The 24,468-nt window shown below is 41.5% G+C and overlaps 2 protein-coding genes across 13 annotated transcripts in view; both read left to right on the top strand.

The window, feature by feature from the left end:
* Positions 1-16,328, top strand: part of mef2aa (myocyte enhancer factor 2aa) — a 140,238-nt gene extending 123,910 nt beyond the window's left edge. For 7 of the 10 annotated variants that reach the window (XM_052097092.1, XM_052097097.1, XM_052097094.1 and 4 more), the window contains 4 exons: positions 2,477-2,664; positions 7,068-7,194; positions 7,400-7,523; positions 12,493-16,328. In XM_052097092.1, the coding sequence (XP_051953052.1) occupies positions 2,477-2,664; positions 7,068-7,194; positions 7,400-7,523; positions 12,493-12,829 (776 nt within the window). In that variant the 3' untranslated portion in view covers positions 12,830-16,328. The remainder of the gene's footprint in view (positions 1-2,476; positions 2,665-7,067; positions 7,195-7,399; positions 7,524-12,492) is intronic. The other 3 variants (XM_052097096.1, XM_052097102.1, XM_052097100.1) reach the window with 1 other exon arrangement.
* Positions 16,329-17,369: 1,041 nt separating this feature from the next.
* Positions 17,370-24,468, top strand: part of mctp2a (multiple C2 domains, transmembrane 2a) — a 95,934-nt gene continuing 88,835 nt past the window's right edge. For 2 of the 3 annotated variants that reach the window (XM_052097344.1, XM_052097343.1), the window contains exon 1: positions 17,372-17,663. The gene's annotated coding sequence lies outside the window, so the exon portion shown is untranslated. Of the gene's footprint in view, positions 17,664-24,468 lie in introns of all 3 variants that reach the window. The other variant, XM_052097345.1, reaches the window with a different exon arrangement.

Below are 24,468 nucleotides of genomic sequence, written 5' to 3' on the forward strand. Positions count from 1 at the left end.
TAACTAATTTTAACAAGTTACAAGTAAGCTTAACTCATCTATGATTAAAGTATCATAGTTTATATTTAATTATGAAATTGTGTTATACAGTATAAGGGAAATTATGACTAGATTCTAAGTTATAGACATATGGCACACTGGACTCTACTCAGTACTTCTTGGTGCACATAAATCTGCTCTTTTGTAAAGTACAACTGAGTAAAGAAGAATGGCTTAAGTTTAACAGGTTCCAACTTCACCAGTGGTACACTAATCACCCTGATGGTGACTTAACAAAAATCTCAATTATTAACCAGCTACAAAAAAAACAACAACAATAGTCATAAGAATTCAAACAAAATAAATGTTTAAATAAAAAAACAATTAGTTTACTAAATAAGTTCCCTTGTTTTTACCAAACAAACTTTGTGCAACAAACTTAATTTATTCAAGTGCAAGGGTTTATGGGTATTCCACACTTGTATTTGGTCATTTTGAGTTAGGAATACTCTAAGCCAAAGTTTAAAGAACTTACGTATGCATTTGAGTTATGATTCCAAATTGTGACATTTCAAATAATGTTTAATTTGAACACTTAAATGTTTTTAGTAATGTCAATTTAAGTATTTAGAGAGTAATGGTATCTTAATTAAAACTAGTTAGAATAGTACAAATTTAAGATTAAGTTGAGTAAACTATTTTTAAAAATTTGAGATTACAATTAGAATTTACAGTGTACACAGAACAGTCAAAGTTCCTAGACAGCTGTCATCGTGGATGAAACACAGCTGAATTTTCATTCATTCCGTGTTCCTGTGCGCACAGGATACATGAGTCAAGGAAGAGCAGCAAATTCAAAAGTCACTTTTAAGTCGTGTTACTTTAAGATACTGCTATGATCACCATGAGTGCCAACTTCACGATATATCCCGCAGTGTTCTCAACAGCAGTAAACTTCTAGCCAAAAGGCATCAGTGGCCTTGCCATTCTCAAAGAAAAACTCCACAGATAAGTCATGGCATTAACCACCACTTGATATCAGGGTCATTTCCCCATTTTCAAAATGTTCTCTTACATTGTTACCCTATTTGTTTTCATTTTGTAAGCTGTATATTTAATTCAGGGAATAATGCTTTTATATTGCTCTGGTGTTACAATTTTCTCTAAGTGTTTTCTGCTTATTTATTTGTTAAAACTTTTTATATAAAATGAAAAGAAGAAAAAACATTGAAAGAGCTTGAGTTGAGTGACAACTGGGCACAAATGTTGCTATGGTGCAGACACGGAGCAGGTTTCTCTCCAAGTGAATTGGGATGCGAGAGAGGAGCGGAATAGCTCATCTGGCCATCGTAATAACAGTAACACTATACGGCTGCGATGTAAAATTTCTGACACAGCCAGAACTTCCTCAGAGGCTAGAGATCATCGCAAAGGCTATTAATCAGCTGTCAGTGAACATGTCACACTGAACGTTGCAAGATTGCCGATTTTTCTCTTCGATGACAGAAATCCTTTAGGATTCCTGCAATTTGTCTCAGACGGCAGAATCGTGGCCAAATTCGTACAGTGTGCACCGGGCTTTACACATTGTGTGGGTAAATGAACCATGTTTGCTTTAGAATATTTCAGATGGTTGTGTAAAGGAACTTGCTAACAATATGAGATACAGATGGTAGAAAGACATCTTTGTAATGCACTGGCATTCACTTGAAATCAGAGACCCACTAGATACAGTATATAATATACTGGTGTAAGGTCAGTCAGATGCAGTCTTATGGATTAGTCTGTTCTTTCTCACATGTTGACATCATTCTTACACACACAGAATTTGTTGTTGATGTTCTGCAGACTGATGTATAGAGGTTTACAATACATTGTGTTCCTCTCGCTGAACTTTTATGGGCCATTGCAACAACTGCTAACATTTAGCATGCTATTTTGTAATGTTTTCTGTTTGCTCTATATTCAGTAGGAGCTAGTAAAAAAAAATTATCTAATTTAGACAGTGTATTCAGTTTAGAACTAGAAATGGCAAAGTAAACAGATGTAAACATACAATTGACACCTCACCAAAGTTTTTAGATTTGTTCCCCAAAATGGTAATTAAATTGTCTTTGATAGCAGTGAATGGCTGCACTCAGTTGTAATGACTTTAACCATTCCCCTCTTAAAGAGCTCAAGTCACACTACATTTGTTAAACTGAATTGCTTTCCTCATCCTGGGACACATATAGACAGCTTTGATGCAACTGTACACCAACACAACCAAAGGCTCATCAGTTTTAATATTTATGTTTTATTTTTGTCAGTGTGCGAGATGATTACCAGAGTCTTATTATAACTTTCCCAGAGGGTTGGGAACACTTAACGTTGCGTGCTATGAGATGCTACGACTGCTGCTGGGAAATGGCATGTCGTCAAATCGACTGATGGCTGTTGGGGATTGGTCGATTAGAGCGCAATCCCATGATGCATTCTTCCTGTATGTGTGTCTCAGCAGGAAATGGCTTTGTTAATCCGAGGGGCTCACCGGGGCTTCTGGGTACACCCAGCGGGAACGGACTGGGTAAAGTCATGCCTGCCAAGTCACCACCACCACCGGGGGGCAACATGGGTATCGGCAGCCGCAAACCAGACTTGAGAGTTGTCATTCCCCCATCCAGCAAGAGCATGATGCCACCCCTGGTGAGTTGAAAGACTGCATCTTCATACACACATCCTTAATTTGCCCCAAATCTACTAACACTGTATTTCTTTAAAAAAAGATGCTGATCAGTACTCACAAGGCTACAGGTGAAATAATGTTCATTAGTTGTTTGGCAGTATATGAAGTGACTTATACTCTTTTTAAATATGTGAACATTGATTTTTCTTGTGACAATCTCTTTTGTGCATTCCAAAATGTGATAGCAATTCATAACACATCCCAAGTACTTGTTAATTTTTACCTTAACAATGTTGCCGCAAGGGGCGGTATAGTGAAAATGAGTGTGAACTGTGCACTTCTATGGGCAGTTTTTGCTCACATCTTTATACTTGTATTTGTATAATGTATGTTTCTGGCCTAATACAAATATACATTTTTTTTTATACAAATCTAAATTCTGCAAGCATTCACTTACATTCACATATCAATGGTGTTTACATAAATCCCTTGCCAAGATGGGCATTTTGACAATAAATGTATTTGACCAGTAGCATCAACTTGAGTCTGAAAAAACGCTAATTTTGACCCTTATTAGAGAAATTGATTACTGACATTGAAATTAAGCTGAAAACAGTCAGTTACACAACAAGCAAAATAGTGAAGTGAAATATCTCAGAGATCTAGGTACCCTCACTCCCTCTATTATTCATGTTGAAATTAGTGGGCCTCTCAAATAATTTTAATTAAGGTGCAGAGGGCTCTGGCCACATTCAGCACTTCAGGCTACACTCAGCTGTCAGCCTCATAAATCACTCAAATATAAAACAGGTAGCAGAAAAAGGAATATTATTATTATATTTAAAAATAGTCAATAATTTGTTCATTTAACTGTAGAATCTGTTCACCTTCCACACTAGGGCCATGTACAGCGCACATAATCTTGTTTGGTCAATAATGCTGGAGTTACACAGGGTTCGCTCAGCTCAGCATACAGTATAATAATATTATACTGAGTATCAGAGTATGTAATACCATGCCAGCATCTGAAAGTGGTACACTTTCTTACCAATTATAAATCAAAACCAATTCCACATGCCAAGCTAGTGTCATCTCCAATAAGCCCATAGGATTATTCTTTTGTGTATATTTGCATGTAGCGAGTGTCATTTTGTGTGTGCGTGCGTGTGAATTAACTGCCTCAGACAGACAGACTGAGGTAGAGCCTGTGAGTGTGCATTCAGACAGGCTGTCATTAGAACATAATGGTATTAAATTAATCACATCGCAGTGTGACAGATGAGGATGAAGGCTTAATCAGAAGCCCAGAATGTGAGCCAGATAATATCTTGTCGCCCTTGTCGTGTCTCCCCACTGTTATTGATTGAGTGCTGGTATTAAAGCAGCACTGGCCCAGCACCACTGAGAAGAGAACTCACTGTCTTCAATATTGTACAGCACTGCACAGTCAGCTAGATCTGAATGAAGCATATACTGTATGTTAATTATACGAGACTATTAAGACCCTTAAAATCCAAATGATCAAGTTTCTCTGACATCTGAAATTGAAAGAAAACTGAGAACAACTGATTCTCTATGGGATTACATTGTGCCAAAAGTATTGCACATAACTTTTAGATATAGAACAAACGTATATATTGAGAGGGAATAAAGTTAAAAACTTTAAAAACTTTACACTTCTTCTAATAAATAGTATTAATTGTTTGGGGGGTGTTGGGGTTTAAACACAAATTTTTCATTTGAAACACTGATAAAAAAACTCTCATATGGCGGCGCTTAAAGGCAAAAGTTATCATTGGTGAGTGCAATTTGGAGTTACAGCTCAATTGTTCTGTTTGATTTTTGAAAAGCTACCTAAATTTCACCAAAGCATAAATCTAATCCTAAAGTTCCTCATTACATTTTCAACCTGAATGATTGATGGAGATAGGACACACAAGCTCAAGATGAGTCTCTGTGGTGAAAGTTAAATACTTCTTTGCTGTGAGGTCAACTCAATGTTTTTTCTTTATTTAGATATCTCATTATTATTCATCTCTACTTTCACTTTGTTTAACATTTTGCACTGGATGTAGTTTAACATTTACCTAAATGTTAGGTGTCAGACAGAACACATGGCCATGAGAAATGAAAATGGTGAGTGCATTTAGAGGCTGTGAATTTGACTTTTAATTTGAATTTGACTGTCTGAATTTGAATTTTCAATTTTGTTTCAAGTAACCTAAGGCAGCGTTCGGTTCACGCTTCAATCTATGAATTTGAATAAGTTAGTTTAAAGGCACGTCCTAGTGAGAATGGTGGTTTGACCACACTGAACTTTAGTTGTGCCAACTGGCTGTGTACTGACAGTGACGCCATCATGTGTTTTTTTTTTCTGTTGGAAGCAGTCAGAGGAGGAAGAGATGGAGTTTTAATAAATGCCTTTGAAAGGCAATAGCTGATAAGCTTTAAGTTTGGTTTTAAAATCACACTGCTTTTGACTAGCAGAGGTGCACTATGCTTACAGAGCTGTTTCTGAAGCAAGCCACCTCTTGAGCTGAAAATCGACTAAACCCAAGTTGAACTAGATGAACTCATGAGTGTTGTGTGGAAGTCTGGTCTGACTTGAGTGTGACTCACACTGCATGTTCTAAAACCTTTTTCTGGAGAAGTTCTAAACAGCCACTTCTAAACAGTGTGTTTCTTCATGTGTGTTTGTGATAAAGAAAGAATAGTGTGGGTGCCTTTGATGAAGAAAAAGACAATGACAGAATCCCCAGAATCTCACAGATAAATCTGGTTTTATGTTCTGGACTATTTACTGACATAAATGTTTAGAACAACCAAAGCAGCGTGTTCAGAAACAAAATCCATAGAAAACATCTAGTTTTGTCAGCATATTTGAGTATCTCCAAAATTCTTATCATCTATTGTTTCTTTTTTTCTTTTTTTTTGTTGTTGGCCCAGACAGGGGTTATTTTGCTTATGGTGATGTCATTGAGCTACAATTGAGTCCTGAATGATATCATTAGTGCAGAAGAACGGCCAATTTCAGTGAGAGTGAATGTTAGAAAGTTTCCATTAGCAGAAAGAATCTAAAGATATCCAAAGGAATTTAACAATGTTGAATAGAAGGGGGCCTGTGTAGCTCAGCAAGTAAAGACACTGACTACCACACCTGGAGTCACGAGTTTGAATCCAGGTTGTCCTTGTTGACTCCAGTCAGGCTTCCTTAGCAACCAATTGGCCCAGTTGCTAGGGTGGGTAGAGTCACGTTGGGTTAACCTCCTCGTGGTCGCTATAATGTGTGGTTAATGAGTTTTGTGTGGATGCCGCAGGGAAGAGCGTGAAGCCTCCACATGCGCTAGGTCTCCATGGTAAAGTGCTCAACAAGCCACATGATAAAATGAAGAGACAACTGAGATTCGTCCTCTGCCACCTGGATTGAGGCGAGTCACTACACCACGAGGAATTAGGATTGGGAATTGGGCATTCCAAATTGGGGAGAAAAGTGGAGAAAAAAAAAACAAACAAACAAAAAAAAAATAATAATGTTGAATCGAATCCAAGGAAAAACTAGTACTTGAGAATGACACACTGGTCTTCAATATAATTATGAAGTTTATTTATTACTATTTATTTATTATAATGTATTTTTAAAAGTACTTTAAATAGAGCAAAACATCTCAGAACGTTTCTTTGTGGATATGTTTTTGAATAAAGAAAGTTGTACTTTATTCAAGGTTTTAATTCATGCTTTTTAGTAAAAATAGGGTTATACCCAACATGACATTTGATTTTAAATAATCGCCCTCTTGAACAAATTATTATGCTTTGAATAATTTTTTTTTTTTCAATGAATTAGCCTTTCTGAGAGTGTGTGCAAACACGTGTGTATGTGCACTGTGTGTACACCAGACTTGAGGTGACTGTATTTGCACTGCATGCTGGTTGCTACAATGATTTACCTAAATTAGTACAGTTTTAATACAGTAGACAATGCTTTATCAGACTGTTTTTTGGGAGTTTTATAGGTTAGGTTTGGTTTTACTTGTCTGTGTTTTTGTGCATTTGCTTGTAGCCTATATTACTGTATGTTTATAAGTCAACAGTTTGTATTCCTTAACAAAAGATAACAGTAACCTTATATGGACAATATTTCACATATTGTATATGCCACTTATTTAGAAGGAATTCTGAAGTGTGGTTTTAATTGTTGAAGAGCTTCAACAAATTAAAGCTGTTACTTTCACGGCAAGCTCCAAAGCAATGAGAATAAATCTAGAATGAATCTGCAGCACCCCTTATTGGTACTAAAATGGTATTACTGCACAATTTCTAACATATCAGACTATTCTAATCTTAAAGTTTCACGTGGTATTGTGTATATGTGTTTGTGGTTGGATTTCCTTTTTATTATCTTGGAATTTGATCCTCTGTACAGAACCCCCATAGGATAAGCAGTTCCCAATCCACCCAGCCTCTTGCCACACCGGTGGTCTCTGTCACCACCCCCAGTCTGCCACCACAAAGCCTGGTCTACTCTGGCATGCCCACTGCCTACAATTCTGGTAAGTTTAAAACAGACACTCATTAAGTAATTCATTCCATTGTCATGTCATTCATTAATTTTTAGATTTCATTTTGTTACATGAGTGTCATATTAGGAGGAAGATATGACAGTTCATGGCACAGTCCAGTTTACCAGACACTTAGACTCATAACAAATGTAATTTTTGACTCATAAACTCATGTTGTTGTGTTGTTTTGCTCCAGAATACTCCCTGAGCAGTGCTGAGCTCTCTTCTCTGCAAGGCTTTTGCTCTCCAGGCCTCTCCATTGGCTCAGTGTCGGCATGGCAACAGCATCAACTGGGCCAGGCAGCTCTCAGCTCGTTGGTGTGAGTAACAAAGATGTGTGCAGGCACACATGCATGTAAACACAGGTTTGCAGAACATTCGGGGTCATCTAATGCATTCTTAGTTGCCATACCATTTCATTCTTTTATTTTGTAGTATGTGCTGAAAGATACCTGGAACTTACAAAACCTGTCATGAACCTGCCCAGGTCATATTTCATCCCAAAAGTCAAAATAAATAAATACAATTTTGGTTAAAGAAAATGAAGCCTATTTTTGAACATTTTGAATTTGATTATTTATAAAGATAGGTCATTTAAATTGTAGTTTTTATTTAGTATTTATAGGTATATCATGGCAGTACAAAAAATTCGATTTGTTACAGTAATGAGAATCAACATCAAGAATATTCAGAATTACAATTTGGAGGGATTAATTGTCATGAGAATTATGCAAATGCAATGACAAAAAATCGTATTGGCATAAATATGCTTTATTTCCTTTATCCAAAATTTATTTTATTTCATTTTATTTTTGAGGTGAAATACAACCTAGACATTTTGTGAGATTCACCCAGCTGGATAGCTAGATTGATTTGATCAGGCAAAGCAACAGAGTTACAGAGCTCTGTATGTTCTTATAACTGTAACATGTTTGTATAAAAGCAGAGAACATATTGATTCTAAAAAATTAAAATATACTAAAAGGTTCTTTTTCCTGAGTCAGTCACCATTCCAGGTTTCGTACAAGGTGCTTGAAGTACTTGAATTCGGCTTTGGAATTTTTATTTAAGTTCTGGGAAATCCTTGAAAATAGCAATTTTAAGTTCTTGAATTATAGAAAATCATAAAATATGTTGCTTAAATCATTTAATAAATGAAATGTATTTATTTATTTTCTGAAAAACATGACACCAGACCACTAGACCACTGCTGAAGCAGGCAGTGCATAGACGGCGCTGTCACGTGGCACCTGTTACTTTTGACAACGCTTTTCATAATGGGCCAATCACAATCAAGTGTTATTGGAGGATTTAAAAAAATATATATTTTATAGATACTGCTGTTGTGGATTTAACAAGTATGAATCCTTGCAACTATCCGTTTTAATTACAGTTTACGCTCCAGATTGAAAAAATGATATGAGTTTTGAATGATTTGAATGTAGATCAATGGAGGATTCAGTTTTGTGAGCCATCTAGTGCCCCTTCTGTTAAGAAATCTTTTTGTCTCAAAAAATAGGTAATTTCTGACAACATTTGGGTCAATATCAAAAATGTTGACAAACAGGTCCCTTGACTTTTTTAGTCATGATAAAGCTTTCAAATAGCGAGGAAAAAATAATAATTATAATTTTAATTTAATGATATGAAATGGCTTGACTCTGTTTTGCAAATTCTTTTGATAATATATTTGAAATTGTTAATTGTCAATTGACAATTTCATAAACCAAACATCTTGGTTTATGTTCAGATGCTGCTTAAATATGCATATCGTGATGTGTAATAGGTGACCCAGCATGTTAAAAAGTTATTCATATTTTAACTAATATTTTCACACAAACATATTTGGTGTTGTACCCCAATGATCCCTCAAAATGTGGTATTGTAACCCAGTTAACCCTCGTTAGTGTTAACTTGCTTCGTTCTTTAAACATAATTACACAATAAAAAAAGAACAACAGCCAAGTATCCTTTATGAATAAAAATTAATGTCAACCTTCACCGTTTATAGGCAAAAACTGAACTAAACAGAAAATGTAAATATTTTTTAATTTGGAAAGTCAAACATTTTTGAGAATGACCCATTTGCAATTTAGGTCCGTTCACATAAATCTTTTGTCTGACTTTAGGAAACATGGAACACAGCACATGACTCATATGTACTACTGTTTACAGACCCAGTTTTTCACTTTTGTTGGAAAGCGAAGTGCGTGTTAAGGGAGCACACTACAAATGCACATAAATTTCATTATGAATGAACCAATAATTTTTACTGTGAGAATATGTAGTTAAATATGTTCATTGTTGTACTTGTAATAAGTGGTGTTTTATAAAAATAACATTAACTGAATTGTTAAACTATTTTTATTTAAAATGAACAAAAATAATTTGACATCTCAAGCATAGTCCTTGAAAACAAATAAAAATGTGCTTGAAAAGACCTTGAAAGTCGTTGAATTGAACTTTGAAGCATCTGTACGAACCCTGCTATTCACTTTCATTGTATAGGGAAAAAAGATGCAATAAAAGTGAATTGTGATGCTTGTCTCTATGTTAGAATCAACATACTGTATAGTAGCTGCTGAAGTAGCGCTTTGGAATATTAGTGATCCATAAACACTTGTTCTTGTTAGTACTGATAAGGGCCGTTCACCCCAAAGGCACACTTGTGCTAAAATAAAAAATAAATGTAGACACATCGTCATGAATAGATCATGAAATCTTTCTAGCAAGTCAGTCCACTGTTGGGAGGCTATTTCCAGTCATGCTAATGCAGCTCCTATCTACTTGAATGGAGAAAGACCAAAACCTCTCAAGATTACCATCAAAGTGCATATTTTAAATCAGTAGTAAAATCTGATAAAGCTGGTATCATAAATTGAGCTCATATTTCGCAAAAAAAAAATATTTTCCCGGCTTGCATAGCTATGCATGCATGTTCTCAAATTGATTGACAGGCAATGTTTGTATCTAAAAGGTGATTGGCTCATTTACCTGTAAGGTGGGACTTCCTTTCAACATCCGCTGGGCGCAAGCTCCTTGGTTGGGCATTCCAATTTCAACCATTTTTTTTTTTTAAAGTGGCCTGTCTCTGCTAAATAGTCTCTGCCATAACACAGTGTCTCTAGACATGTTTTTTTCTCCCTTTTTCTCACAATTTGGCATGCCCAATTCACAAGTCTTCATGGTCACATAGTGATTTGCCTCAATCCGGGTGGTGGAGGATGAATCCCAGCTGCCTCCGCGTCTTTGAGACCATCAACCTGCGCATCTTATCATGTGGCTTGTTGAGCACGTTGCCATGGAGACATAGCGCATGTGGAAACTGCATACCATCCAATGCGGCATCCATGCTCAACGAACCGCATTATAGCGACCACAAGGAGGTTACCCCATGTGACTCTACCCTCCCTAACAACTGGGTCAATTTGGTTGCTTAGGAGACCTGGCTGTAGTTACTCAGCATGCCCTGGGATTCTAACTGGCAAACTCCAGGGGTGGTTGCCAGCATCTTCACCACTGAGCTACCTAGGCCCCCCTCTAGACATGTTTTTAACAGTTGAAGTTCTTTTAAACTTAACCTGGCTCCACACTAGCTGATTTTTCGAATGATTTTCAGGTGTGAGCTTCATTATCACAATCGCCGGCCAAAAGTGAGAGACAGAGCGCACATTAGCATCTCTATGTGGGAGGATGGTTTCCACTTGACCATCAGACTTCCTTCTGAGTTAAAGGTGGAGAAAGCGATTCCTGAGAAAAACTGTTGATATTTAATCTCAACAGCCAAACAAACACACCCCTCCCTTCAGTGATCCTTCAGAAGCTCCACTCCCCAAATTCATGCACAGCATGTGTAGTAGTATTGTGTGGATTGGTCCGATCCACTTTGTTTATTTTCACATTTACAGAGCCAGGGCTGTGTACAAACACTAGATTTTTTTCAGCGCACACACACAGAACGGACAGCTAGCGGACTGTGCAGATCAAAAATTATTGGATTAAAATAACTTACTCCATCTTTAATGGTTCCTGTAATGGAAAAGCATATAAAAACTGTTAGAAAAAATTGTTCTGTTGCTGAGGCGGACTCTTGTTTTCTTGTCAAGTGAAGAATGAGCTGCTTCTTTTACTGAAGAAGCTGATCTGAACGTTTTCATCGCACTCTGCATATCACCACAAACGGTGATTGTAATCCATAGTGGTGCTGTCACAAGCATTTGTTCTACCTTTTTTTCCTACACTAAATTTACATCAGAAAGTGGAGCCACAACAGTTTAGATGGGATAAACACACAATCACGCACTTTTACAATAAGTTACTCCGTGAATCGCTCACATACTTTTAACACCATCACTTCTCTTGTAGATAGCGGCAGAACAGACACAGGTAGGACAGCGTCGGCAACTTTATGACAGAAATATACGTGGCTTCACTCTTTCAGTGTGTTTGCGCGTTTGTGTGTGTGTGCGAGATAGAGTGATTTCCATGACCACAGGTACTTTTGAGTGCAGAAATAATGCAAAAGTAACTAATGACAAATAAAAATAACCACAACGGAATTTTTACAACTCATACTCATCCATGTGTCAGATAATGTTTATTTACTGGGCAACCTCTGACTGGAACATGCATTCTGTAGCAAGTTGTGAAGTTTTGCATAACCGTGACATAAACAATACCCAAGTATTTGTGCCCATTGACACATTTTTACAGGTATATCATTTTAACCAGTATAATGATGTATGAGCCAAATGTTCTAAATGAAGAAAATGCAACATTGTGAACATTTTAGCCCTTGTTTCGGAACAAGTTAAGCAAACCACATGTCTGAAAATGCCCTAAATCACTCTTTTACAAGTGTTTATGCTCACGTGCTACTCCTATTGCTATTTTGGCGATCTCCACGTGACCGAGAATAAGACAGAGTTACATTGAGTTGGTATGTTTGTAACCCCTCCACCATTTTGCACCAGTAATTGTCATACCTCCGAATGAAGAGAGCGAGATCTCCGCAAAACAGTCCGCTTGTGTGACACCCTTGACACCTTTGAGTGTGGCGCCAGTTTTATTAGCACATTGTCTAATATCATGGCACTCCTGCATGAGACACTAAAAACTATGTGGTGCAATGTCCAAAGATGTCAATATAGTGCATGGTTACATAGGAAAACAGCTGAAAAACAGCGCAGACAGTTCAGTGTGAACGGCTCCATATACTGTATTCATTTATACATATACTGTATTTGGTGGAGCAGTGGTTAATGTCTCTCTTCCCTCTTCCTTTATCAGAAGTGGCGGTCACTTACCTCAGGGCTCGAATCTCTCCATCAACACCAGCCAGAATGTCCACATTAAATCCGAGCCCATCTCTCCTCCACGCGAGCGCTTAACCCCATCTGGCTTCCTGCCCCACCAGCAGCAGCCTCCCTCCGGCCGCCCAGACATGGGCCGCTCGCCTGTCGACAGCCTCAGCTCCTCCTGCTCCTCCTATGATGGCAGCGACCGAGAGGATCATCGGCCCGATTTCCACTCCCCCCTCGGCCTTGGTCGACCCCCCGCCACCGGGGCTGAAGAGAGAGAGAGCCCCACGGTCAAGCGCATGCGCATGGACACCTGGGTGACATAAAGCTCTCTGGAGCCCCACTGTCAGTCAGTCACTCGTAAGGCTGGGCAGGGGAAACGGAGAGAGGGTTGACAGCAGGGAGGTTCATTATTGTTATTCTGTTGTTATTATTTAATGTCAATTCACTTTTTTTTGTAAGTAGGTGGACGGTGACAGAAATGTAAGATGTCCTGTTATATTGAAATTAAGCAACTGAGTGGAGGGAGAGAAAGGTAATCTCAAGTCAAGCAGTCAGACTGAATGGTGTACACAAAACAGGTGTTATCAGGTACTTGATGCAAATTGCATTGTGTGAGAGTCCAGCGTTTTTAAAGACGACAAGACTTTTGTAGATTAATGTAGTCACTGGTGCAGTTTGACAGTTGTAGCTGTTTCCTCTGTTCAATTTGCAAGTTTCAAACAATCAAAGAAAGTTTAGGGGTGGCTTTCTGCTTGAAGGCACACGCCTGCTGGGGTTCATGTATTAACAATCTGTATCTGCACTCGCTCTTATGAAGTATGTCACTTATTAATTTATTTATGCTAATTGACAATAGACCGTAGGTTTGGAGCAGTTTTTATGAGGTAGGGCTTGTATCTACATTAAAAGAGAACACATTCCACCTCAGTTAAGACATTAAGTAAAAAAAAAATGTCTGTAAATTTGATGTGTTCTTTTTAATTAAAGAATTAGAAGTTATTGGTGAAAAATCAGAGATTTTATTTAATGGGAATTGAAAAGGTAGCCCATTCAATTTAGAGATGATAGCTGGTCATTGTTTATTCATGCAGCTCCAACAATTCAATGGTAATGTAACCAAAGCTTCTCTGTCAATTTTCAGATTTCTCTCTCAATGTTGGTTTGATATTAGTTCTGTCATAGTGTGCATTGTTACAAACATTGGAAAACTATAAACATGCAAAGCAGATCTTGAAACAAAATCTTAAGCCATGAACACTTGCTGTTCTGTTTGTAAATTAAAGATTTGAGCCAAACCTTTTCTTTTGTTATGTATATAGCAACTTTAATATATATCACTTGGTGTAAGTACTTATGTATTGTACCTTCACCAGATTCAAGAAAAAAATATATATTTTTGTGGATTACTGCCAAGTTTACAAGGCAAGATCCTTATTAAGTAGAGTATTCACTGGTTAATATTTACTATTTTGTTAACTATACTGTACTTTCTTCAAATTTGACTATTATTGGTAATAATCAAAGTGGGTTTTTTTTGTGTTGTTTTTTGTTTTTTCAAGAAGGTATTTTTTTGGGTCGTTTACCCTTTAATGGTGGTGAATGTCTGTCCATATGAAATTGTAACATCAGACCTGTATGATTCAAGCTCAAATGTCTTTTCTTTCTTGTTTTGTAAAACGATCATCATGCTAAGAAAAAAAAGGTTGCTTCTCCTCCAAATGTTTTGTGAGGGATTAGCCTGCAGCTGCTGAATACATTGCCTACTTTAAATCCCAGTTAGATGCACTATTCATTCATTTCCAGTCAAAGACACATATCTCTTTAGAGATAGTGCCACAGATTGTATAGAGAGTTAATTACATTGAATCCCTATTACTAAATTAATTCTATTTGAATCCCTCTTCAAATGCACACATGCTCATGTTAATATAGATATTGTAAATATCATAACTTTAAGTAACCCTAATACATACATACATGCATACTACATATAGAACATCTCCCCTTTACACTTATTTTGTGAATTGATTCATCTACAGATTTCCTTTGTAAAGGAGACCTTTGGAGTTATCAGTCACAATTCTCTGTATTGCTGGACAAGGGAGGGTGCTATAGCTCTCCCTGCTGTTGCGTTTCTCTCTGTGTGTGCATATCCCTCCATTGCGGGGCTCTTTGTGTATGGCTGTTTGTTTGTGCAGCACAAATGTTTGGTAGCAGCAGTGGCCTCCGGCTTGCATCACACCTAACTGCCCCTCAGGTGGCAAAGCTTCAGGGGATTCAGCAGCTAAATATGGAAATACTAGACAATGCAAACAGACTTGAACTTGATCTATCTGCTGGATTGCACAAAAGTTTGTATGTTCAAGTTTGCCATTGGAAAAAGGATGCTTTCCTCTTTAGATTTGTTATGTATTTGGTCGATGTGTACACCAGTCACTTTTAGATACCTCCTAGCCCTCTTGAGCACCATAGCAGCTGGTAATAAGCTGATATTAATCTATGCAGTCCCCAACCCACACATAGCCAAGAACACAAAGCATTCACATTGAGAGTTTCACTGATAAATTAAGTGAAAAAACATACATACATACATTATCACATGTCCATTTATCACACAAATGTTGCCTAGTTCATGAGAAAAGTGCTCTTTATTGAGCAGGTGAGAATTGACTGTTAACCCTTTGTCTTGAACCGCTTGCATATTAAGGATTTGTCCAAAGGCACTGACTAAATATGGAAACCACAAGAGCCATGCAGAAAATGCTTTAGGTATAGCTTTAGATATAATCTCAGATGTGCAGGCTTTGTTGTCTCCGCTCAATTTTAAAACCTATAAGAAAGTTGTATGATGTCTGTTGAAAAGTGTTCATCATTTGAAGGTGATCACAATCAAAGTTTTCAGGGTAGACAAAGCAATAATGCCAGCCCAGTGCTATAATTGTGCTGTGGATTTAAGACATGCGGGATGTTCATACTGCAGTGCACGCGCACACACACACACACACACAACATTAGTGCATGATTAGGAATCAGGGAATTTTTAGAGTTTCACTGCTACATGCACAATTAGAGCCTTATTCCAAAGAGTTGCTGGTGTTCTAAATCAAATATGATATCATTCATCACATTTTGACCTCACTGAAATGAAATCACCCTCCTATCAGAAGTTGGATGAAGTGTATCTTTGTCCATCGGCCTCTACACTGCACAGAAGAAATACATAGTAAATCTAAAGGGAGAGAGCTGTGTCTGAAATAAAAAACTGTTGAATGTGAAAGGAAGGGATAAAAAGGTAACAACAATTATTTGTTGTGTACTTTCTTCACTTTGCTGCACAATAGTACACTGCTTTGCTTAATGGCTTTTATAAACCAGAGTTATGTATTTGGTAATTGTTTGTTGTTACTAGTTCACTTCAAAAAGCTGTTTGCGGTTTGGATATTTGAACCGTTTGGCGGCACAAGCTGGACTTTGTTGCCATAAATGAAATGAGATATTTCAAAAAAGAGAAACATGAGATAGAAATTTAAGTTAATCTGAAGTATATTTCCTTTGAATGTGTTGTTTTATCTTGATTATACAATAAATATTCTAGTGAACTTTTTATTGAATGACTAAAACATTATGCTAGAGATTGTTGTACAAATTTGTATTCTGCATTCACTTAAGTAAAGATATTGGCTTTTATTGTGTAACATAGGTTCTCTCGCTTATTCTGTGCAAACTGAAGTGAACAATTCTCTGAATTTGACTATGAACTATGTTCTCATGTGAAGTCCCAAACATTAGAATCTGTCCGCTTTATTAAAAACCTCAATGTACCCTGAAATTCTCACTCTATGTGCCTTCATACTGCATCACTGAGAAACACCAGCATACACGAGACAGCATAGTTTTGATGTCAGTTATTTTTCACAGACCCTCTAGTTTATACAGGGTATAATAGCGTGTTATAAAGAAGGGTTGTATAGATTAAAAAAAAAAAGAAAAAACAGAACATGAGCTTACAGAGATTTTAATTATTCACAATTATCTCATATTTATTTTATCGCTAAGTCACTGAGTAGGGAGTAACCAGAAAGAAGCTTCTGTAGGTTTGCAGGTTCATGCAATATGTAAAGCTGCCGGCAGGTGGCACTGAATGCATGTGAACGAAATCCTCAATATTTTATTGCAGTCTAATAAAAATAATTTGCTGATGACAGGTAAAATAGACAGTATTTAAACAATTAATTAGTTTATGGCCAGTTTAAGGTGTCTCAGTTTTCTTGGGAGGAAGCAGATGTCCTAAATCCTAGATGTCCTGGCTGAGTAGCTTGCCAGGAACAACATCTTTCCATCGAGGAAATTTTGGCTTGAAAGGAAACTCCTACTCCTGAAAAGTAAGAACAAAGTCAAACTACCCAGGAAGGTAAGTATAAACTAATAGCAGCATTCAGTTATAAAACTTAATACCGAGACAAATCCCAAAATATAGCCATAATATTTACATATAGACATTTAAGCAAAACTAAACTCATGCAGCAAATTAATCACAAAAACTATTTCAGAGATGTGAACTGAGACCCTCCTTCATGACCAAAATGGTTTAGTCCAATTTCCTGTTGGAATGGTATAAATGTTTATTATTATGATATTATTATTATTAATGCTTTATTATAACAGAAAAAATAAGCAATGAGAGAGAGAGAAAAAAAAAACACATAAATGTACAAAGTGGTATTAGAACATTCAAAAGCCATAGAACCACTACTACCACATTGTTATCAATTATGTCCGGGAATGCTGCAATTGCATTCTCCATAGCTTAACAGGTATAAACAACAAGATAAGTGTGCCTCATCCTTTGTGATAATTTGAAACTGTTTCAATTTACATATATTGATATAACTTTCAAACTAAAATTAACAGGAAAAAAGAAAGAAGCAGAGACAGTCGTGAACATTAAAAGGTTCGTCACGCACAGTGAAACTCTTGAAAGTGTTTAATTGATGATACTCATTCTCACCCCGCCCTACAAAGACAAACCGGTCCAAGCAGAAAGATCTCGTCAGACATGACTTCTGTTGCTTACAAGTGGAAGTAAAAAGTTCACTGCAGTTCTCCGTCATCATGGCGTCTACAACAAAAAACGTCCAGTAATTTATTCTGAAAGAGGTAAGTCCGCACTCTTCTCGTCGAATACTTTGCTAGGTTGAGCTAAAGTTTCTCTCAAAATATAATATTAAAGAATTTCTTAATTGTAAATGGGCTGTGTAACAATAGTGTACCAAGACACACACACACACACACACACACGCACACGTTGGGTTTTCGTGTTTTATGAGGACTCTCCATAGACATAATGGTTTTTATACAGTACAAACTTTATATTCTAACCCTACCCATAAACCTAAACCTCACAGAAAACTTTCTGCATTTTTACATTTTCAAAAAAACATATATTAGTATGACTTATAAGCAGTTTTCCTCATGGGGAACGACTGATTGTCCCTACAACGACAAAAATATCAGGTTCTACTATCCTTGTGGGGATATTGCCAAAGCATTTATATGAGCATGAAAAAAAAAAAAAATGAACAAAGTAGAACAAATTCTGCATTGAACAAGTGTGGAAAAACAGAACTAAAACAGTGTGTAACCCGCTCACACACACACAAGACGAGACAGTCACAATGTAAATCAAAACGTATCGGTTACCTAACGTAACCTCGGTTCTCTCTAGATGAGGGAACGAGTATTGCGTAAGCTAGTTTACGCTACGGGAAAGATTCATCTTTTCTGAGATATTGAAGCCAAAAAATTATCCTTAATTTTTGTATCCATTGTCAACGCAGTGCGGCAGCTGCAGACCTTGAGCGGGCTAGCTAGCGAGCTCATAGGTTGCTCTGCGGCAACTGCTGCAGCCTATAGACGAGCTTGGGCGAACTCGCATCCAATGAGAGGCGTCCGCGCTCACTGCAACAAAGCCCGCCAAAATGGGCGTGACTAGAGTGCATATAAGCGTAGTTCGTTGGCTGGAACCCTGGTTTTCATTGACTGAAGCGAAAAGTCGCCGCGTGGCGCGAAGCACGGCTGGCTACGCAATACTCGTTCCCTCATCTAGAGAGAACTGAGGTTACGTTAGGTAACCGATACGTTCTCTTACGAGAGGTTCTCTCGATATGCGTAAGCTAGCTTACGCTACGGGAACCCATTGTCAACGCCGTGCGCGCCAAGCATCCACTGTATGAGCCCCAGGGAATTAAGGGGGGACCCGGGGGAGCCCTTATGAGTGGGGAAATAATATTTGACCGGCAAGAATGCGGGTCATTGATTGTGTAATACATAAGCACATAGTGGGAAGGGAACGACAGCGCGGCGGTGCCGGTCTGTGTGAAATGTGTCCCATCAGTGCAGCTCACCAGGGGAGCTGTAGCGTATTAAACCGCTAGTAGTTTTGCCTGCAGAGCGGGCACATCCATATTGTAAAATCTGACAAAGGTGGAGGGGGAAGTCCATCCCGCTGCCACACATATGTTGTGAATGGAAATCCCGCTGGACCATGCCCACGAGGATGCCATGCCTCTAGTGGAGTGAGCCCTAATGCCCAACGGGCATGGCAGGTCTTTTGACGCGTATGCAGCAGCAATAGCGTCCACTATCCATCTAGATAGTGTCAGTTTCGAGGCGGCGAGACCTTTGGTGCGCCCTCGAACGAAACTAAAAGCTGCTCAGAGCGTCTGAAAGCGGCGGAGCGCGCAGTATACAATCTCAGTGCTCTGACCGGGCAAAGGAGATTGGCGTCGCGTTCGCTATCGGTGCTGGCAGCGCCGATAGGGAAATGACCTGTGCTCTGAAAGGAGTACCGATCACCTTGGGAACATAGCCGTGTCTAGGCTTTAAAATGACCTTGGAGTCACTTGGTCCAAACTCAAGACACGCAGCTGACAGACAGTGCGTGAAGGTCTCCCACACGCTTGACTGATGACAGGGCAGTCAGAAAAGCGGTTTTGAGTGAAAAGTATTTCAAATCCATGGATTGAAGTGGTTCGAAAGGGGGCTTTCATAGTTTCGAGAACTATAGAAAGATCCCAGATAGGAACCGATGGAGGCGCGGGGTTCATCCTTCTAGCTCCCTGAGGAAGCGGATGACCAGCTCGTTTTTACCCCATGACTGGCCGTGCAGGGGTTCAGCGAACGCCGCAACGGCCGCCACATACACTTTGAGCGTGGATGGGGATCTGCCCTTATCCAGCAGCTCTTGTAGAAATACGAGCAGCTGACGACACCCCACATGTCCGCTGGTCCAGGTCTCGGTCGGTGCACCATTTTGAGAACACAGACCATTTTGACGCATAGAGTCTTCTCGTGGAAGGGGCTCTAGCGTGTATGATGGTGTTTATTACTCCTTCTGGCAGAGCGACGGGTAGTCGTTGATCACCCACGCATGCAGCCCAGCTCTGGGTGGGGATGCCAGATTGTGCCGCGAGCTTGAGAGAGGAAATCTGCTCTCACTGGGATGGGCCACGGCGCTGTCAGTGACAGCTGCGTAAGCTCCGGGAACCATGTCTGATTCTCCCAACGCGGGCTATGAGGAGCACCGAGTGACGCGTTTCCTGATCCTCTGCATTACCTGTGGCAATAGCGAGGCGGGAGGGAAGGCGTAAGCGGGCGTCTGGGCCAGTCCTGGGCCAGCGCGTCCTCGCTTTCGAGAAAAATATTGGGCAGTGAGAGTTCTCTTTGGACGCAAAGAGGACTATCTCTGCTCTGCCGAATAGGTGCCATAACGTCTGGACTGTTTGAGCGTGCAGGGACCATTCCCCTGGGAGAATATTGTCTCTGGACAGTCTGTCCGGGCCGTCGTTCAGGTGGCCTGGCACGCGCGTCGCCCTCAGCGAGCGCAGGTGGCACTGGGACCAACTCAGTATGCGTTTCGGTCAGATGGAAGAGGTTCCTGGATCTGACACCGCCCTGACGGTTTAGGTAGGATACCACAGATCTGTTGTCCGATCGGACCAGGACGTGGTGACCCTGAATGACCGGGAGAAAGCGCACGAGCGCGTATCGACCGCTATCATTTCCAGACAATTTATGTGAAGGACCTTTTCCTGAACTGACCATAGGCCGAATGATACCATTGCTTTCTGCCGGTCATAATGATACCATTCGGCCACTGTCCAGGGCTGCAGAGCTGAAATACAGGTCTGAGTCACCTTGATGGGCTGGCGGCCTGTGGCCCAAGCCCAGCGAGACGCGCGGGTGTTTAGCCAATGCTGAAGCGGGCGATGTGCAGTAAACCCAGCTGAAGTACTGCTGCGGCTGAGGCCATGTAGCCTAGCACTCTCTGAAATTTCTTCAGAGGTGTGAGGCTGTTCATCTGAAATGACGCTGCTAGTCGCTGCACACGGCCGCTGTGTAGATAAGAGAGCCGTCATTGCCACTGAGTCTAGTTCTATTCCAAGGAAGGAAATTGCCTGACTGGGCTGTAGTGAGCTCTTGGTCCAATTGACTGCAAGGCCCAAACTGTTCAGATGACTGAGGAGAACTGTCCTGTGAGACAGAAGCTCCGTATGTGATTGTGCCAAAATCAGCCAATCGTCCAAATAGTTCAGAATTCACAAACCCTGACTCCGCAGGGGTGCGACGCCGCGTCCATGCACTTCGTGAAAGTACGGGTGCTAAGGACAGGCCGAACGGAAGGACGGTGTATTGATAAACCTGGCCGTCGGCTGAATCTCAAGAATGGCCTGTGACGGGATTTATCTGAATCTGAAAGTATGCATTTTTCAGATCGAGAGAAATAAACCAGTCCCCTGGCGCACATGCGCGAGGAGTTTGCTGGTTGTAAGCATTTTGAGCGGTCTTTTGCAAGCGCTTTGTTCAAAACCCTGAGATCTAATATTGGTCTGAGGCCGCCGTCTTTCTTGGGGACAAGAAAATAACGGCTGTAAAACCCCGACTTCGCTCAGGGAGGCGGCACTCTCTCTATGGCCCTTTTGCACAGAAGGTTTGCTATTTCTGAGCGAACCATGCACGCTGCTTCCGTGTTCAAAGTAGTTTCGAGCCAGCTCTGAAGCAAGGAGGACGGCGATCGAACTGTAGCAAATAGCCCTGTTTTATTGTGCTTAACACCCATTCGGATATCCCTGGAATATCTTCCTACGCTTTGAAGCGTAATGTTAGAGGTTGAATGGCCAAATCGCTCTGATTGCCGCACACAGCAGCTGAACAGAATGTGTGAGCCGCTTACTGTGCTTATGCTGGACTGCTCGCAGACAGCATGGACAGGCTGTTCTGTGAGTGACTTCCGATTGAGGTGAATGGGGAAAGAGTCACGTCTGTTAAGTGATGCGCAAGCATAGCCACGAGCACGGGACTTACATACAGAGAAGTGTTTGCTGGCCGTGTGACAGAGCGGGCAGAGAATGGGCGCACGCGACGTATTCGTGAGCGCATTTATTGACTCTAACACTCGAGTGGTTCATAACCGCTTTTGAGTGTGCTCTGATGGGGACACGGAGCGTGTAATGCTTGTGTGTAGAGGTGAACACTAGATTGTGGGCACATTTTCTACACATAAGGCTGGTAGTGTAACAGAGCGGCCAGAGAATGGGCGCGCACGGATTCGTGGGTGCGTTTATTAACCCTAACACTCGAGCCGGTCGTAACCGCTTTATGTGATTGTGCTCTGATAGGGACACGGGACGTGTAATGCTTGTGTGTAGGGGTGAACACTGAATTGTGGGCACATTTTCTACACATAAGGCTTTATTTTGGGTCGCCGTGGAAACGGCGTTTGAGTGCAGGCAAGCGGGTAATATCACCGGCTTGTTGGCTGCTGAATCCACCACTGCAGTAGCCTGAGAGAAGGGGACTGACAGGGGCGTACGGGACTTACATACAGCTGGCCGTGTGACAGAGCGGGCAGAGGAGGAGCGCACGACGGGCTCGTGGGCGCGTTTAACTCAACACTCGAGCCGGTCGTAACCGCTATGTGAGTGTGCTCTGATAGGGACACGGGATGTGTAGTGCTTGTGTGTAGGGGTGAGCACTGGATTGTGGGCACATTTTCTACACATAAGGCATGTTTACTCTTTACAAGATTTCTTTGGGTCGCCGTGAAAGCGGCGTTTGAGTGCAGAGCAAGCGGGTAGTATCACCGGCTTGTTGGCTGCTGAATCCACCACTGCAGTAGCCTGAGAGAAGGGGACTGACAGGGGCTAAGCTTTGACGGTGGTCCGGCCGTGGCAGGACTGAGCCGTCGTTTTCTCAACAACGCTAGGAGGACTTCGGTTGCTCAGGTTTCAGTACAATCTTAGGCCGAGGCCCGCAGGGGGGCGGCGGTCTGCGGCGGCTGTCTGAGCGCGATCGAGGGAGCTAGCAGAGGAGCTAGCGCGACGAGGCAGAAAGAGATTCATGGCTTGGGCTTCGAGAAACGGTCAACAATGCCACTCACCGCGGAACCAAAGAGACCGGACAGAGAGAGCGGCGCGTAGTGCGTTCAGCTTCTCCCAAGTCGGCTAGTCAGATCTGAAACAGCCTTTGTCTGTAAGACGGCCATGGAATGCAGAGCAGATGCGGCTTGGCCGGGCGGCGGTATAGGCGCGCCAACACAGGCGGAAGTAGTTCTGCAGGCCTTAGACGGGAGCACCAGCTTAGACCGCCATCTCGCGGAGGGCAGGCAAAGGTGCGGCGTGGAGTCTGTTGGGAGCCTGCTCAGGGGCTGTGACCACTCGAGCCCGAGGCGGTCGACGGCCTGTGTGAGGAGGCGCTAGTTCTCCTTCGACTCGGGCGGGTCCTGCTGGATTCCTGGGCCGAGGAGGAGGCGTTGAGCCTGACCACTCCTCGCTGTCCGGCGATGATGGAACAGCCCTTATCCTCCGCTTCTTAGTCCGAGATGGCAGCAGAGCAGCCGCCGGCGGCAACTGCGCGTCCCGGTGGGCGGGAGGGTGAAGGCGATGCTCGAGGGAGGGCTCCGGCGAGGCAATCGCTTCTACCACTGGTTCCGGCAGCCTTTGAGAGCGGCGCTTTTACTGCGCGGCTGAATGGAAGGCAGCGGGCGGCTCGGTCCTGAGCGCTGAGTCGAGCCCGCAGGGTCGACATCGGAAGCTCCTCGCAGAGATCGCGATCTGCCTTCAGCGAGGGTGAGCTCTGCATGCCCCAGTCCCAGGCAGAGAGCGCAGATGACGTGGCGGTCTCCGGTGCTGAGAGGGGCGCAGCATGAGGCGCAAGTGGAGCGAGGCATCTTTAAAAAGACGCTCGTACTCTTTTGTGAAGTTCATAAGAACTAGCTTGCTTTAAAAGGATACGTCGCCGGATGGCGTAGCTCGCAGGACGGCTGAAGGTGGCGAAGACGTCCGGCTTCTTCGAGCGCTGTCCACGCTTGCTTGATGCCCCTCGAACGGCGCACGCGGCTTCCAGTTCAGAGATGCGAAGAGCTCGCTGAAGAGATGAAAATCAGGGTTCCAGCCTACTGAACTACGCTTATATGCACTCTAGTCACGCCCATTTTGGCGGGCTTTGTTGCAGTGAGCGCCGGACGCCTCTCATTGGATGCGAGTTCGCCCAAGCTCGTCTATAGGCTGCAGCAGTTGCCGCAGAGCAACCTATGAGCTCGCTAGCTAGCCCGCTCAAGGTCTGCAGCTGCCGCACTGCGTTGACAATGGATACAAAAATTAAGGATAATTTTTTGGCTTCAATATCTCAGAAAAGATGAATCTTTCCTGTAGCGTAAGCTAGCTTACGCAATACGAGAGAACCTCTCGTAAGAGAACTGCTTTTATTTTTAAAGAGCAGACGAAGGTACAGTGGGGAAAATCCAGAGGGAGAGTTGTCGAGGGAAGCGTAGGGTCAAAAGCCGGGGAATCAAAGTATAAACAAGGGGCAAATCCAAAGAGAGAGGTCGAGGAAAGCGTAGGGTCAAAGCCGGGGTAATCAGAATGAGTAGCGGGAAGGACTAAACAGGGGAGCTAGGGGAACA

Source organism: Xyrauchen texanus, chromosome 29 (assembly GCF_025860055.1).
Source record: "Xyrauchen texanus isolate HMW12.3.18 chromosome 29, RBS_HiC_50CHRs, whole genome shotgun sequence".
Classification (NCBI taxonomy): domain Eukaryota; kingdom Metazoa; phylum Chordata; class Actinopteri; order Cypriniformes; family Catostomidae; genus Xyrauchen; species Xyrauchen texanus.